Consider the following 17,292-nt stretch of genomic DNA (forward strand, 5'->3'; position numbering starts at 1 on the left):
CCCCACATATTACAGTGAAACCACTGTATTAGTAGAATAAAACCTGGATCCCCTTTCCATAAGGCCAAACACAGAAGAAACTGTAGGTACTATCAGTCAGTTGAGCACAGTGCAACTTCTGAATTACACAGTAAGTCACCAACATGTTCATCTAGTCCATCAGGGATCCACCTCCCTTAGCACAACTGACCTGATATGCTGAGTTAAGTCTCAAAAAGTTAACTCAGTTAACTCTGAGTTAAGTTAACAAAAGAACAGAACTTTTCAAAGATACCTTAATGAGACAAAACAAAGGCACATGCTTCCTGTGAGCGCTCCTAATTGGGCATAAACTGTCTTATTCACATGGATTAAGAGTACTGTAATGTTAAACTCTAGCAGATAGTTAATAAACAGGGAAATAGTACCTTTAGTAATACTAAGAGATAACCTTATTTTATAGCTAAGGCAGTATAATACAATTATGACTTCCTAATATCTATTTTTAGGATAAAACCCATCCAGATACATTGGGCTTTTCATTAATGAGAGCACTAAATATGACTGAAGTTGAAAAAGCACCAAACAAATTACATAGCTGTTGGAATGCTCAGGAAGGGCTAGAGAGAAATACAGCTGTGGTGCATATATTCTGCTGCTTGAGAGGTGACATTAAATAATGGAACAAATTAGATGGACAGTGGGCCATGTTAAATCATAAGGGATTCCACTGGGCAAACCATAAAACATTGTTTGCTAACAGTATTCTAACAAGATTAAGTAAATACTCAATTCTCATGCACGTGCTAATATTACACAGCACACTTAAAAGAAAAATATTCATTTTTACAATCTCCTTTCTTAAAAGAAACAGAAAGTTAGGCACAAAAACCAAGCAGGGACATGTAAGGGCTAGAGGGACATTTACCAGCCAAGTGAGGCTCTTAAATATTTTCCTTGTAATCTTGCTTCCTTCCGTGAGTTGATTTAAGACATATTTAAATAAGAATAATATAACTGATTATGATGGTGTAACAGGGAAAGAAAATAAAGAAAATATTACCCAGAGTATTCTAAGAATTGGAATTTGAACTCCCCTTTTTACACAGTAAAAACTATTTCATGGTACCAACCCACACTCCTTTTCTTGGGAATTGTCTTATGATGAAACCTAGATGAACCTTGGACATTGTACCAGCGTTTGAATGAAGCCTCTCTAATCTTGATCCAAAATCCTTGTGACCTAGTTTTTCTCTATAACTTCTCCAATTTATTTCCCAGTTATTTCAAGCTGCTGCAAAAGAGTTGATCAGGAGTCACCTTAGTGCAGAAAAGAGAGCAAAGCAGAACTTATTATACTAGGAACAGAGTGGGAACACTGGTGTTTGAAGCACCAATCAAAGGAAAAGAAAGGCATGTCTAGTACAGTAAGTTACTGGTTGTTTTTGAATAATTAATCAAGTAAGCAACTTATTATGCAATTGAGAAGCTTGTGTTGATGCAGCCAACCTCATTTTCATGATGGCCTTACAATTCTCTGCAGCATCCTGTCTGTAATTGCAGGAGATAGAGCTTGCCAGCCCTGGGTCATTTAAGTCATTTAATACCAGAAGAGTGAAGAGCTGAACTTCTGCATTCAGCGTGTGGGAACTATATTGCTACCCTCTATCTGTCTCTGGCATATGAGCAATCAGGGCATTAATTGATTGTATATCAGATATTATTTCACATAGACTGAAGCTCAGCTGCCAGTGTGTGCCACGTGTCACACATCCTGCATGGCAGGGGGTGCCTTATAGGAGCTCCTTGAGATGTGCACTGGAAAATGGGAAATGGCAGCTTTAAAATCATGGTTAATGTGTTGGCAAGTGGATGTCTAAAGCAGATGTGATCAGTGCTCAGAGTCCTATCTCTGATGGCACTCACTGAGTGGAGGGATCTCACATGGCATTTTTGTAGTGAAGTCTATTTGGGTGTGATTTTGTTTTTGTAAGTCAAGACTAAACATCTTTAATAATAAAAGCTGTAATATTGACCTGTTCCCCATGGTACGCACTGACTTGCTGAAAAATACTGTTAAAGAATCTGGTTAGCATAAATGTGTTTTACCATTTCTAATTCCTTCAACAAATCTATTCCCAGTCATAAATCCTAATGTGCCCTATGACCTCTGCTAAAGAGTGCATTGGTGTGTCTTCTAGCAGTGTAGAGAGAGATGCCAGCTGGGGGGCTGGGGCAGTGTGCTGGAGGCAAGCAGTATGCTGGATGGGAAAGCAGTGTTCCTGGGGTAAAGAAAGCCCTGCTTGGGTAGTCTTCACTGTTGTACCTAGATCTGTGAACACCTACTAATGCATTAACCATCTGGGAGGCACTGAGAGGTGAATATCTTTGTTCCTATTTTTAGAGAAAGGAAGAGCAAGATGCAAAGGATGAGCAGCTTGTCTGACGTCCCAGACTTGGCCTCGTAGAAGGGAACCAGATTCCTTGGGGCATTTCAATATCAAACAGCTTGTTAATCTAGGATGTGAATTAAGTAGTTATTCTGCACTAATTCTTTGTATCTATAAGCACAGACTATCTACACAGGAAGCCATTTCTGAGTAGCTTACACCTTAGAATTTACATCCAAATTCAGTGTTGTGCAAATTTCCTGTCAGGTTTGGGACTTAGCCATGAACATTTTGCATTGTCTGTAGAATTGAAGAAATAGAGCCTTGCTTCGCCCTGGGAGCTTTTTGCTGTCCCAGTGCTACAAAATAATCGTTTTTAAATAGAGAACTCCAAAGCCTGCCCATTAATTACTGCGTTTATAGATTGAACAACAGTTATTTTCTTTTTAATGCTTAATTACTTGTATCTTCAGAAATACAATGCCAGTTTTTGGCAACTCAGTTTTTCTTAATCAGATATTTAGACAGCAGAAAATCCTAAAATTTTACATGGAACAGATAACAATAATATTCTTTTCTTTGTTGTATTTTTTTTTCTCTTTTGTTACTATGGATGCTTATCAGTATGGGGCTTATGAACCTGCGCAGCAGTGTGGTCAGTGATCTTTGAACAATTATGTCCCTTAGTACAGCAAACTGTTATGATATTATAAAGCAGGAGGGAGATGAGTCTTCCCTGAGTTGACTTCAGTCAATTCATTTAGAGTGTTGTCATTTTCCATTTAAACCTAGACATTGACTAAGAGAGATTTCTTCCCACTTCACTGATGTGTTTTTCAATGACTCTTAAACATTTAAGAATACTGCTAGTCTTAAGATCCCTCTGTAAATACTCCCAAGTTTCAGATTTTTTAAAAAATATTTTACAGCTTATTCTTTCAGAATTACCAAAGAAATGACAGAAATAATGATCACCTGTTTGAGATACTTGCTTGCCAACTAGACATTTTTTTGTTGGTGGTGCAAAGTTTGATCTCTTTCTTATAGCTCAAGCTCCTGCTGGAAAACAGTTCAAGAAAAGATGCCAGTCACTTGGATGATGACATTGGTAGTTGTAAATTTCAGGAGTTGAGTCAAACTCTTTAATCTTTGTCTCAGTGAAGTTATACAAAGGTCAAAGATGCAATCTCAGACTAATAGGAGAAAAGAAGTAAAACTATTTTGAGTTGACGTATTTGAACCACATTGTCAAATGCAAAGAGAGGGGGAAAAACATGTTAGCCTTTTGATTTTGTGCTTTGGGGGAGTGTTCTTTGAGTGTTCAAAGTGAGCTCTGGAGAACACAATAGCTTCTGATTTAAAAACTAATTTGCATGAAGCACACAGAAATTTGCAGATGGAGTCTTGCTGTGTGTTGCTGAACAGTATTAATGGTAAGCATCCATTGGAAAATCCATTGACTTTGTAACCCAGGATTCAAATGAGACTTAAAATGAACTAGTACACGAAACAGTCCTACATTCTGTTGCAGTAAAGACCGCCAGTTAATAGCTAGCAACCTTGGAAGAACTGCTAAAACTGTACCAGAAGAAGGAAAAATGAGGAATTACATACTAAGTAATCTCTTTGTGTTTATATGTGTTCATTGCATGGGAAGGCATGGAAACTGTTTTCACCCAGGCTTTGTCAAGAGAATGTTTTTATCCAGTGGCTTAAATAAAAAGTGACTGTTATCTAGTACAGAGCCAAAGCTATGCAAAACCAAAGTGCAGAAGTTATGTAAGTTAATTGGGACTGCAAGTAGAATTGTAGTTTCATAGAACTTCACTTCAAAGAGCGTAAATTTATCTTGCTACTTCAAAAGAGACAAAACGTAAACAAAAATGGTGAACTGGATACTTCTCTGAGCCTCAAATTTTGTCACCTCAAGTTTTGTTTTCGTTTCAGTGGCATTCATTAAAAGAAGCATGAAATTTGAGGTGATCTGAGGAAATCTGCCTGAACGGTTTTACTCAGAGATGCTTCTAGGAAAACAGTGGCAATTGCAAAATAAACACAAAAGTACTGGTTTTCCTCCATGTACACTATAGCTTTCAGATGTCTGTCTTTCTCAAGCAATTTCTACTTTAAAAGAAACAACCTCTTAATGTGCTTCCATAAATATGTACTCCTAAATTTTCTGCCTACCTTGGATATAATGTCATTTTCAACTTTTTTTAGGTGCACGGACTCAGCCACAAGTTCACTTTCAGAGAAGATCAGTGAAATTACCAGAGAACACCAGCTATAGTGATTTGACAGCGTATCTGACTGCAGCCAGTTCACCCTGGGAAGTGGACAGTTTCCCTTACTTGCAGGGATTGGATGGAAATGGAACAGGTAACCCATCACTTTGGTTTTGCTCTGATTTCATATCGGTCCAGGAACCAACTAGCTTTTGACCACGTAATTTTTTCCATCCCATTACAATTAACATTCTTTAAAATTTGGATGGTGTTATTGGTTCAACTGCTCGTTCAAAACGCTGTTCTAATGAGGAGTTTTGATGTAACACAATTCATGTGGTATTGACATCAGCTGTTTTTTGTGCTGATAATCACAGTTGTAGGAATCAGTGTTTAAATTAACGCAGAGAGCAAGATCCCTCCTAAATGGAAGGACTGAATAACACAGAGAAAGATTCTCAACCTTGGAAGGACAGAGAAGTTTGTTACACTTGTAGTTTTGAGCTAAGTCTCCAAATCTGTCATATTGCATTTGCACATATGAAAATAGATTAATGTGAAGGAGAAAAAGAGAATATTTATATTGAGGACGTGATAACATTTCTTGTTCGATCACTATATAAAAAGAGCTAAAAATCCTAATTATCAAGGATTTCATAATGTTGTTTCAGCTAAGAGTTGTTCCATTGTCTTTTAAATTACCTTTGAATCTAGCTTTGGCCAAAAACAGCCAATTCTTGTAGCTCCAAAGGAAAAGTACAAACTGTATTAAATTCAGAGCCACAGGATATTTTTTGTGATTGCAACTGCTTGTAATTCTTCTTGCACTTCTCAGTTAGTTTTGGCTATAATAATTGGTGTTGTGTAGGCTAAAGAAAAACAGATGAATTGGGCATAGAAGGCTTTAAATGCTTCAACTGCTGTAAAAGGAAGAACTGTGTGTTCTCTGTGGCTGTATTGGTTTAGAAAGAAATTAATAGACTTCCAGTGCAGCAAAAGCAATTGAGATGAGGAAAACCTTGCTATGGTGTGGGTTGTTTAAACTCTAGAATCAAATGCTTGAGGCTGTTGGACTGAGTTAGACAATCACCTGTCAGGATGGCATAGGCATAGCAGAGCCTGCTTTGAAGCAGGCTAAATAGCCCCTTGAGGTCCCTCCCTGCTGTTTCTCAGGATACGTTTACTGGTGATGTTTTGATCTAGGTGACTTTGAATGCTAGGTCATGCGAGTAAAGGGTGTGTGACTGAGCTTTCTACTTTTCCCTCAGGGTGGAAAAAAATAAAAAATGAAAAATAAAAAATAAACTTCCCCTTCCCTTTGTACATATCTGAATATCTCATTTTCTATTACAATTAGAAATGTGTCTGCTACCTTATTCCAATCCTTCTGTCTGCTTCAGTGAGTACATCTCATCCTATCCTTTCACCTGTCATTTCCTCATTCTCATCTTCAACCTTCTGTTTTCTCTGGCTGTCTGTATTCAGACATCTTCTTGTATCTCTTATCTCTTTCTAAAAGGAGGGGACGTATTTATCACGTTCATCTCTCTGTCTACTTCCTCACCTCCTTTCCTTTTATCTCTAAACCCACTGAGCAAACTGTTGGATAATGTGTGGAGAATTCCTCTCTCCCAATTCTTTTCTCAGTGCTATGCAGACCAGCTTCCCACGCATTTATTTAGTGACATTTTGGCATGACCAATTTTTGCAGGAGCTGCACAACCAGGGCATCATCTTTCCTCCTGTTTTAACCACCTGGCCTCCTACAAAACAGCTTAGTGCACCCTTTGTAGTTGTCTGTATATACAGACTATGAAGGGATCTTTCTTTTTGAGCATGGATGCCTTTAATTTGACCTTTATTAACCTTCAGTTAAAATTATGTGCCAAAAGACCAAAATGAGTGGCAAATAAATGGGTTCTAATAAACTGTAAAGAGCCTTGTCTTATGAATGCTGTGGCATCTACTGTGGAATAGTATAAACTACAAATATATTCATATGTGCACTATAGTGTAGATAGCCTACTTTTAGTAGGAGTTTCTCTAGCTGTGAGAACATTAAACTACAAAGTCCTCACCTTGGATTGACTTCCTTTTCTTCATCTCTGAGTGACATGGTAAAGATGTCACCTGAAAAACTTTCGAAGGAATAAAAGATGAGATGGGAATTTAAAATTTTCTGTTCCAAAGCAGGAAGAAAAATGCAAAAAACTGTAGAATTCCTAACCAACTTTGCTGAATGCTGCCCCTCTACCTAATGGTTTGTTATTGTGTTCTATCACAGTTTCTTTGTACGTCTGTAGACTTTGAAAGAGGTTCTCTCATTTGTTTAAATCAGCTCAGTTCTCTGGCTGGTATTTATCCAGAGTGACTTTACAGTTGCTCTAACTAAAACATTTTGTCTGAGTTCAGCAGTTTTTTACAAAATCCTAAATGGATGCTGAGGTTGTAACATGGGCCAGTAAAAATTCATTGCATGACCAAGCATGTTCCAAACATTTTGCTGAAATTTATTTTGCTGAAACATTATGTTCAAACATTTTGCTGAAAGTAGTGATCAGTCCATATAGTGCTAGCTTGTTTTCTGTAGTATTCACTGGCTGGAGAACAGTAGGATGGTTTCACAAAATATCCTTTTGACCAGGCTGGGTGAAAACTTGCATGCAACAACGGACAAAGCTGGCTAATTATCATTTCTCCTGCTGGGTTTGTAGGGTGTCACGTCTGAGTCACAGTGGATTTTCCTCTGATGTTTTTTAGAGCTCTTTACAGGTCACCAGAAGTCAAAAATGGCAACAAATAAATGAAAGTTGACATTTATTGAAGTCCATTCCCATTTAATCTGTGCATGTCCTCATCAGTTTTACAGCATGTGAGAGTTTCATAAGCATTGATTTTAATTTACCTTCACAATTGAAAGGGGACAAATTCATCTTTTTAATGGACATTTACATAGCGTACAGGATGGCAAACTGAAGGATTTTTTTTCTACTTGCCAAAGATCCCTGGATTTCAGAAACTTCATGTCCTAATGTAACTTCAGCCCAGTACAGAGCAAAGGCTAAGTGCTCCTTAAGTAAAAAAGATGCAAGCAGTGTTTCATCACCAGGATGCATTTCTGGGGCTGGATATTCATATTAGGCAAGTATGCTTTATCAAGAGAGGAATGAAAGCAAAATTCAAAGCTTTCCTTATCTGAAAATAAATACAGTATAAAATATAACCTAGTTTTAGTTTTATCTAAAGGTTTCTAAATCTAAAGTTACACATTTGTCTCTAGGAATCTGTGTAAGCTAGAAAGTGACCAAGAATTAGCAAGAGGAATTTATTTCTTTGATACTGCCTGAGAAGCTCAGTGACCCAAGTGCAGTGACCTGGGGGCAGGCATCAGTGGGACAGCAGTTACAGGTACACAGGGAGGCAGTGGATTAAATAACTGAATAAAGGAACAACTTTTCCCACCAATTCCCTCTTCTCTGCTCCATGTTGTATGGCTGTAGAGGTGTGATACCATGCACTGTTGGAGCTCATAATATCCATTCTTGGGTAGGCTGGCATCTTTCCCCTGTCCTGTATTTGAATTCTCAGACCTTATTTTCTATTTTTTTCTGTTACCTCTTGGTTCTCTTATATGGCCATCTTCATGCACCTGTTTTCTCAGGTAGCAGTTCAGGCCCTCTGGAAGCAGTCCTCCTGCTCCTCAGTTTATAGGAGATCAAAGCATATCTGTGCACTTGGGTCTGCTTCCAAACCTCCTTGGCCTGTTGGCTGTGGAATGCTGTCCTTGAAATGTGGGAAAGATGTGTCAGAGTAGATGCTGTAGTAAATAAGCCACAGGCAGAGTTACTTGTGGTTATTTCCCATGTCTTGAGCTCGGTGTCTCTAGAATAATTCAAAGAATTTAAAATTTTGGGGGGTTTTGAGTTCTGTCTTTTTTTTCTTTTTGCCACCTCCACTCTTTCTGCCCTTTGCTGGTGGTGTCTTTAACTTCGGTGAGCTGGCTGTCACTGGGGACATCCAATTTGGGTAGGGGCCATTTCTACAAGCCGTCTGTTACGAGATCTTGTAAATGTCTTACTGCTTTCCCACTGGTGTCTAGAATATGTTTGGCCTGATGAGGACTGGCACTGAGATGCTGTATGTTCCTGAGGACCCCTTGTTGTGACTTGGTGTAGCTGATGGACAGATGAGTGTTGGGCAAAAATGTGCTTTTACAGGCAGTTTACTGGCATAAAGTGGCAGGGTTACAGGCAGGGTGTAATCTCTCACTGTCAACCAAACACCCCCATTCCTTTCCTTACCTGCAGACAAAGATTAGCCTTGTGCCAGGATCAGCAGCTGCACAACCAAAGCGTGCAGCACTTGCGGGCAGGCAGCAGCTTTAGCAGCAGTGTGAGCTCAAATGGGCTCAAGCCCTTGCAGAACTGAACGGTCTGTGTCTTCGCTGCTATTGCTTTGAGCTCCAGATCTTGGTTAAACAGTACCAGAAAACCTTTTTTTCCCCTGAATACATACATACATCTTCCTTATTTTTTTCCTGTCATCGATTCATTTGGTTACATACCTGCAGGGTTATAATATTTCTTTAAATCATGTGTGGGGAAGTAATTTCCACTGGCATACAGTTGAAACATAAAGAATAATTATTATCTTGTATACATAATGTCCTAATAATCCGTTTATCTTGGTTTATCTCAGTGGAAGCCCAGACAAAATATATTGTGGCATTCTTAAACATGAGCAATCATGTTTGCAGTGTCCTTGCATATATGAGTGTCATAATGTAGGTTTATACAAATAAGGTGCTGAGATTTTTTTTTTCCTGTAATTGTGGCTGTGATGCTTGTATTTATTATTTTACAGCAAATGAAGATTCAAAAGTATATTCAGGAGATTTTGTGCTGTGATTTTTTAATCTTCTGTATTTTTCACTTGATTTTGGAAAATTCTGAAGTATATGCATCTTGTTGGTTCTGAGTTTTGTAATGTGGGGAAGATTAATGCTACTTTCCCTTGAGAAATGTATCAATTTGGTGCTGTGCTGCTGAGCCAAATGGATATGTCTTAAACTTTGGAAAAGTCTGTAGTCATAATTTTCGTTCATTCTCTTGGTACAGGAAACAGCACTAGGTATGACCTCACCCCTGTCGCTGCAGTCAGCGTCCATCTTCTCAGCAGTGATGGTACTCCAGTCCCAGTGAATGGCCCCATCTACGTAACAGTGCCTCTGCCAACAAACAGCAACTTGAAGCACAATGCACACGTTCCAGCCTGGAGGTTTGACCAAAAAGTTGGTAGGTCACATTTAATTATGATTCCCTAGAAGGCTTCATCTATCTGAAACTAATGTCTCACTAACATTTATTGTCTTATGTTATGTTACATAGTAAAGTCTTCACTGGAGTGTACAAAAAGTATGCTTTCTGTCTAAAAGAAGAGAAGATGGAGTTGTTTTATTCAAGTAACATGTAGTATTTGTGCAAATATACTTGAGTAGCATTCTGTGCCACTTCTTGACAAAAAAATTCATAAACGTAGCATTTTGAAATTATTAAATGTTTTACATAAAACTATCCTGAGAGACTTGATTTCAGGCAGACACTGAGAAACAGAGAACTGTATCAGCTGCAGTATTGAACTGGAAGTCTGGAGAAATGGAAACTAGTCTTATCTTTGCCACCAGTCAGCTATTTGACCTTTGGTCCATCTCTTGTTTTGTCACTCAGTTTCCTGTCTGACACAGGAAATATAATAGTGACTTCTTTTCTAAATTCCTTTGAGATTGATTAATACCATCAGGAAAGTACGTGTAGGTGAATTAAAACACTTTGATATGACAAAATACCTAATTGGTATAATCTGTAAAATGCTGTCCAGTTTTTACACTGCAGGGTAACTTGCTATTGTGAGCAGGATTTCTCCTGAAATCTGTGTTTTAGTCTTTCTCTTTTTTTTTTTTTTTTTTTTTTTTTTTTTAAATAAGGGTTTGTTTTTCCATTGCTAGCTAGTATCCTATGCTGGCCTTCTTTATACCTTCAAAGTGTAAAGGACCAAGCATTTAAGTCTTGTCCTGGTAATTCCACTTCCACAGTTATTTCACTGCGTCCTCTGAAGTAATACCAGATGATTGTTACAAAAAAGGAGTTAAGAAAGAAGACTGGAAGGTAGAACGGCAGAGGACGTGAGGCAGAGAGGAAGAAAAAGGAAACAGATAATGTGGGGTTGTGCAGATAATCAATGGGGCTTTGTCCCTGCAAGGCACGGGTTTTGAGCCAGTGTGTGATCACGTCCAGAAGTGAACAACCAGCCTGAAACCATTGTACTGGAGGAAGGGGAAGGGAGGGGGGAAGAGAGAGGTGAAAGGGGAAATAACGTTTTTGCTTCCTTCCTGCCTCTGTTTGCTGAAATAGATGGCTTTTTTTCAAATACCATGCCTGATAAATCACTTGTTGGGAATCAGTTGTATTAGAGAGTAAAGCAGTAGGATTTAATAAAGAGTAGTTTTGAATACAGCACAAAATTGGGTAGTAGAAAAAGTGTGTGATAAATGGATTCACAGTTTCCCTTAACAGCGGAAATGTTGGTTTTCTTGTGGTGCCCTAGCAGTGCATTTCACTTACCTTCTGCTTGACACTGATTTTGATTTGTGATTCTAGAAAGTATTTTGTTTTCCCTTGTTAAAGGCAAGGCTGGTAAGACTGGCTCACGTTTTTACTTTCTCCGTAAGAAACAGTCCATCCCTAATCCTTCCTGCCAGCTGTGTTACATCTGAACCTTGCCTCACTGCAAGTTACTCACTGCTGGTCAAAACCCTCTGATTTTGATTATGGAGCTTTCTCATTTACAGCCAAATTTCCATGCCCCTGCAGTGGGCCACAAAAGTTCTCTCTTACTATGGATGTATTTTACTGTTGCATATAAAGAGCTAGTTACCCTACAGTGTGCAGTGTTTAGTATGTAGTGTAGATCAATATGGGTTAATTAATTACTGCTGCAGCTTGAGGCTCCTGGTCTGGACACAAGTTCATGATAAACTAATGGATCACTTGTGTTGTAGGGAGGAGAAGGCATGAGGACTACTGAACAAAACAAGTTTTTTGTCAGGCCACTTAACTTCACAAACTCATGGAGAGGAAGGTACAGAAGACATTATCCTTAGGCTCCAGCTCACACTTCAGCTGAAGTAAGCATCTTTCCATGCAACCAAAGATGATGAACAAAGACTTATTTAAGCCCTGATTGCAGCATGCCAGTTCTAGCAGAATTTTGGCCACATCCCAACCAATTTAAATTAGAACAGACTGATTTAATAAGTAGAGCAGCTACTCTATCTTGTATGGGCTGCATTAGCACCCTAAGGGCTGTCAAACTAGCCATATGTAGCACTGACAGGGGGGTACCCTGTCATACTCTGTGCCTCTTGTGCTCGGAATCTGAAGCGCGGAGGCTGGATTGTGACTGGGATGGCTTCATACTGGAGAAATGCTTACCAGGCAAGTAAGTTGTTGCAACCCTTTGCACTGCCAGCTCTGTGCCTTGTCAGGGATAGGCCCTCTAACCTCATTATTCTGATTTTTGCCTTTCATTTCAGGAGCTGTTTTTTTCAGAGCTAATTACATTGTGGTCTGTCCTTAATGGCTTTTCAGCGGCTTAAATTTTCACACTTGTATCTGAAAATTGAGTAAGTGCCAGAGATGGAAAACCATGAATGTATTGCCAGACAATAATGCAGTGCTTCTCTCTGGCGTATTTGCAGTACAGTGGGCGTTTGTTCGTGCAAGCCATTGTTTTTGTTCGGAATCCATGTGGTTGTCATCATTACTGTATCAAGTATAATTTCTGCTCTAGAAAGCAGATTTTTTTTCACTTTTAGGAGAAGAGAGCGGAGAAAGGGACAGAAGTAATAGGAATGGGTCTGAATTCTTACAATCACATACATTATGCTGAGCTCATGGTGCACTTGTATAAATGAAGTGGTGTCTGACTGGAAGCGCAGAGGTTTTCATGGTTTCTGCAGAAACTATGCATATTTTCATATTACAGTAGCTAAATATAATTAATAGCTTCTTAGGACGTTTGCCATAAACAATCTGAATTGTGATTCCCAGTTTTTCACTGAGAAAGGGCTATAGAGTGAGGGGCTTGAGGCTGAGAGTGTCTCCACTGGCACTGGTGAAACAGCCAGAAAAAGCAGGCTGACATCAAAATAAGACAAGGTGCTGCATCTACTTTACGCTGTTTCACTACAAAACAAACTTACTGCCTAGCAGTGCCTTGTGTGCATAGTGGGAATTAAAGCAGTAGTACCTTTTTGAATAATTAATGACATAAACAGCGATTAACTATGCTATGGAGAAGTTTTAGGATAAATAAGTGGTATTGACCCTAACAACCTTGTTCTTGTGTTGGAAGTACTCTGCCACTTTTCTCTGCTGCAAGTGTTGGTGTTGGTAATGCCAGGCGTAGGTGCACGGATGTTGTGAAGACATACACTAAAATACAACTTCATCTTTCTGCACTGTGGTATGCCCCCCTCTCTCTCGTATTCCATGCAGCTCTGAAAGAGTGCTTTTATTTCATCATTCACGCAAAGTTTTGAACGGAACAGATGCAGATTCTCATTTTTATCATCAGAGTTGTTCAGTGAAGCTTTTGTTTTTCATTTTCTTAGTGCTGTCTTATGTCTCTCAAAATCTGAAGAGGATGAAAAGCTTTTATTTTTTCTTTATCCATAAACGGATAGCTGGAATTGTGATTTTGTACATTTGCCTTGACGTCAGTAGGACTTATGGCAATGTAATTAATCTTCTTGTTCCCGGACACAAGATTGTTGTCCAGAACTTCTTTCTAGCCTTGTCCGTTTGTGAGTACTGGAATGAATACCACAGGTCTGAGTAGGAATGAAAGTTGGTACCTCCTGTGTGTTTTCCAGCTCCCACCAGCTAGGCTGGGTAACATGGCAGTCGTTCAGCTGTGTTCTCCTCTGTCACCATTTGAATGGTTTTTGTTTTATGCTAAGGTGCTGCTTTTTCATCTGAAACAGTAAGCAACACTGTAAGACTCCTTGTTTTAAGTTCTCAATTTCATGCTACGTGGTATGGAGGCATTATGTTGCCTGTAGATGCATGTCTGGAGCTGTAGGAAGGACTTAAAAATATTACCAAATAATGCAGAGTGTGTAATACAGAAATAGGGTTCATTAGTTATTCAGTGACAATTGTGATGCATTTGGTTGATTCTTAATCCTACCAAGAAACAGGACAATATTTTCAACGCTGTTTCCAACAGTGGATGCAAAGGACTCGTGGTGTGAAGGGGTTACACCTCCATCCTTTGTCTCCTCCTTCCTTAATTTGTGTTCCTTTTTGTGTACTAATGTGTAAGGGAAGTTCAGAATACTGTTTCTCTGTTTCTGCTCCTCCCCAAACTCTTGGTGTAAGTCTTTGACATGACCTTGTTGTGTTTAAGTTGTTAGCTTCTTCACAGAGGAGGAGGTTTTCTCCAGTGCCTGAAAGCTCAACCATGTTTTATGTAAAGTGATTACAGAATGTAGAGAAGAGTATCTTGGGGAGCTCTTACTAGTTTTATAAAGAACAATACTTCATGTCCTCTTGCTGTGCTTTGTCAGTGGTTTCTGACTGCATTTAATGTTGTAATAGATGTCTAAATACACTGGAAAGTCTGATACTTTTGTTTTGTGGGTGATGTACTGCTTTCAGTGGTAGAATTTCCATTGATTTTTGTAGAGTCAAAGTTTCCTGCTTGTTCCTTAGCAAAATGAAGATAATATTTTTTGTGCTCAAAAGAAGTTGCATGAATGTATAAACACTGCCAGAACCTTTTGACTGGAATATAGTTTTGCTGCATATCATGTAGGTGAAGTGATGCTTGCTTTTTGTTCATAGCACTCATAGGGAAGAGGAACAGCTACAGTCAGGGAGAAAATGTAAGCATCTGTACATCTACCTGTCTATTATTTGTAAATAAGACGACTCATAAAGGTCATTTAAATTTTGCATTGGTGGTAAAAGGAATCCTTCCAAAGAACAGGATGACTTGCATTTTCATAAAAATACAATGCATTCCTTTTTGTTGTAGATGGACTTAACTTCTCACTGCCACCACATTCATACACTGCACAACAGACATAGGATAATTTAACAGAAATAGGTGCAGTCTTGTTTGGTGGGCTATCTGATGCTGGGTATGAGAGCAGACTCTGAACTGGGCTCGGATGGACTGCATTTGGACTACGTATGGCTGCTTGTGCCATCTGGGATTTCATGTGCTCTGAGTGGGTTCTGGGTTTGCTACATGGGAAATGTGCATAATAACTCCATTACTGTAATTGTCATTTGTGTTGTCCTGAGTCCCACCAAAAAAATGCATTATTATTATGAACACAGTGAATGTGTTCCCTGCCCCCAAAAGTCAGGATTTAATACAAGCAGTAGAACCAGATCCAGAACATTTGGTTCTAGATCATATTCACTGATAACAGAGATCCATTTCCAAACTGCATGGAAAAAACTAAGCCTCCACAAAGTAGGCATTTATACTGTTTGCATAGTGTGCAAGTTTCCTGACAATTTGATTTTGAATCCCTTTCTATCTCAACTGCCAAGGTTTGATTATTCTTAAAAATTAAATCCACTGAGGAATACAGATTTTTAACTGCTTTCAAAGAACTTTGTATCTCGTGTTGCCATAGAAATGGCAGCTACCAAACCAGCTTTACTCCATATACAGTGTCTACATAATAGGTGCAGATATAATTACAGAGTGGTAGAGAGAGCTCAGCAGCGAAAGGAAAAGAAGCTTTTCCCCCAGTGCTTCACAGCATTGCTCACTGAGGTATGTTCTCACTGTGCCTTTTGGAGAGGTGCAGCACAACAGAGGAGGCGGTTGAGTTTGTTTGTTGATGCGTACATTGTTTTTAAATGAATGTTGTGTTTTTAAGTGTACAAGTGATGTGAGGGGATTATTTGATCCTCTTCCCACCTCTTGTGCAGTCTGAGTTGTGTGAGAGGTGGCAGAGCAGACATGGTATGGCATTTTGTGGTGATGAAGCAGACGGTGGTGCCAAAATTTGGTATGTGCAAATAATCAACCTCTGTGTTGTCAAGGAAATAAAACTTGAAGCATTGCTTCTGCGAACAGGTTTTAATGGTGGATGTTGTATCATACAGATAGCTCTGTAGCTCCATCTATAGAAGTCATGCAGTAGAAGGTGGGACAAGATAGAGATCAGAATTCATTTAGTGGAGAACAGCAATTGTGCAAGTAAGCAATTTTGAGCTTGAGAGGAATTGGAATAGTGGCAGGAGTGCAGAGCAGGAGGGAACATCAGGAGAGAAGTGTCTCAGTGGGACTGGAAGAAGCTGAGGAAGACGTGGGGCAGCCCTCCTCTGCAGCCTAGGGATGGCAAATCAAATCTCAAGGTGCTTCTGCTTCCACTGCCAGCCTGAAAATGTGAGTGTGGTGTGTGGCTGAGTGAAAGAAAAGGCATGTACTGTTTTGAATTGACTCATCCTTAGTTACTGCTTTAGTAATTTTGTCAGTAGCTGACTGAAAGTGATTAATAATGTGAGAAAGTGAGAATTAAAGGCAGTGTCTTTCAGGTACTGTATTGGCCTAGGATGGTGGTCTGGCAAACATGACCAAGCTTTCCCTTTTGGAATACAATTACTAAGCAATAATAATGTATGGAAGTATTTTATTTAACGAGTCACTTCTGTTCTGGCATTCTGGAAGGAAATATCGAGAGGACCAAAGCACTTCAAGCAGTTCTTGAAGTGAGAGTGCAGTGTACCTGCCTTCTCCCCTGACACAATTAAAATTACTAGATAATGAAAACTGCGTGTTCTTTTGTTAAATACTTGACAGGTGATTTAATGCAAAAATGAGTAGAGGTTGCAAAAATTACAAAGCTTCACAGCCATTAGTTAACAAATCGAACTGTTAGGCTTTGCAAAAATCTTCCAGATATGTTAGAAGTGTGTTTTCTTTACACCACATAAAGATGGTGCTGCTAAATCAATAGCAGAACTGAGCCATGGAAGGCTTGAGTTACAAATTCTGTAGCAGTGGAAGAATAACGAAGGCATGAGCTTAGAGCAGGGACATTTATTTTTTGATGTTGCCTAGCAACTCCAAAAACAAAATTGTAATATTAACTGAAATACTAACAATTTTTAAGCTCATATGTATTGGGGGGAGGGAGAGGAGGAGAGTAATCTCTGCCAATATTCAAGAATGACATTTTCAGCCCATTTCCTTGATTTTTAGCTTCTTAGAAGAACAAAAGTAAAACCAAACAACTCCATCCTTTTGTAGTTAAACTTGCTATGCAGATGCAGACTAGAGGTGATCTTCTGCCAGGAAAAGAAACACGATAAGCAGCTTTCAGCTGGTAGAATGAAAAGCTACAATTTATGAATGTCAGAACATACTTCAAGAATTTGTTTTCACAAACTTGACCTTGATTAACTCTCCATAATAACATTGCCGTTGGAAGCGTCTAAATCAATTACTTCTAGAAACACTGGTAGTGTGTTCTGAATATCCTTTGCAGTCCCACAGACAGTCTGATAATAACCTGGTTCATTCCTTTTGACACATACACCTCCCTTTCACCATGAATCTTTGCTTAAGGAGGGCGTTTCTACCAGACAGCACAGACATCATAGAGGGGATCC

At 39.0% G+C, this 17,292-nt stretch overlaps 1 protein-coding gene across 2 annotated transcripts in view; it reads left to right on the forward strand.

The window, feature by feature from the left end:
• Positions 1-17,292, forward strand: part of FAM171A1 (family with sequence similarity 171 member A1) — an 85,148-nt gene that overhangs the window by 54,957 nt on the left and 12,899 nt on the right. For both annotated transcript variants that reach the window (XM_052694983.1, XM_052694982.1), the window contains exons 4-5: positions 4,590-4,748; positions 9,712-9,888. In XM_052694983.1, coding sequence (XP_052550943.1) covers positions 4,590-4,748; positions 9,712-9,888 — 336 coding nt within the window. The remainder of the gene's footprint in view (positions 1-4,589; positions 4,749-9,711; positions 9,889-17,292) is intronic.

The sequence above is a fragment of the Tympanuchus pallidicinctus genome, unplaced genomic scaffold, assembly GCF_026119805.1.
Source record: "Tympanuchus pallidicinctus isolate F22 unplaced genomic scaffold, pur_lepc_1.0 scaffold3, whole genome shotgun sequence".
NCBI lineage: Eukaryota > Metazoa > Chordata > Aves > Galliformes > Phasianidae > Tympanuchus > Tympanuchus pallidicinctus.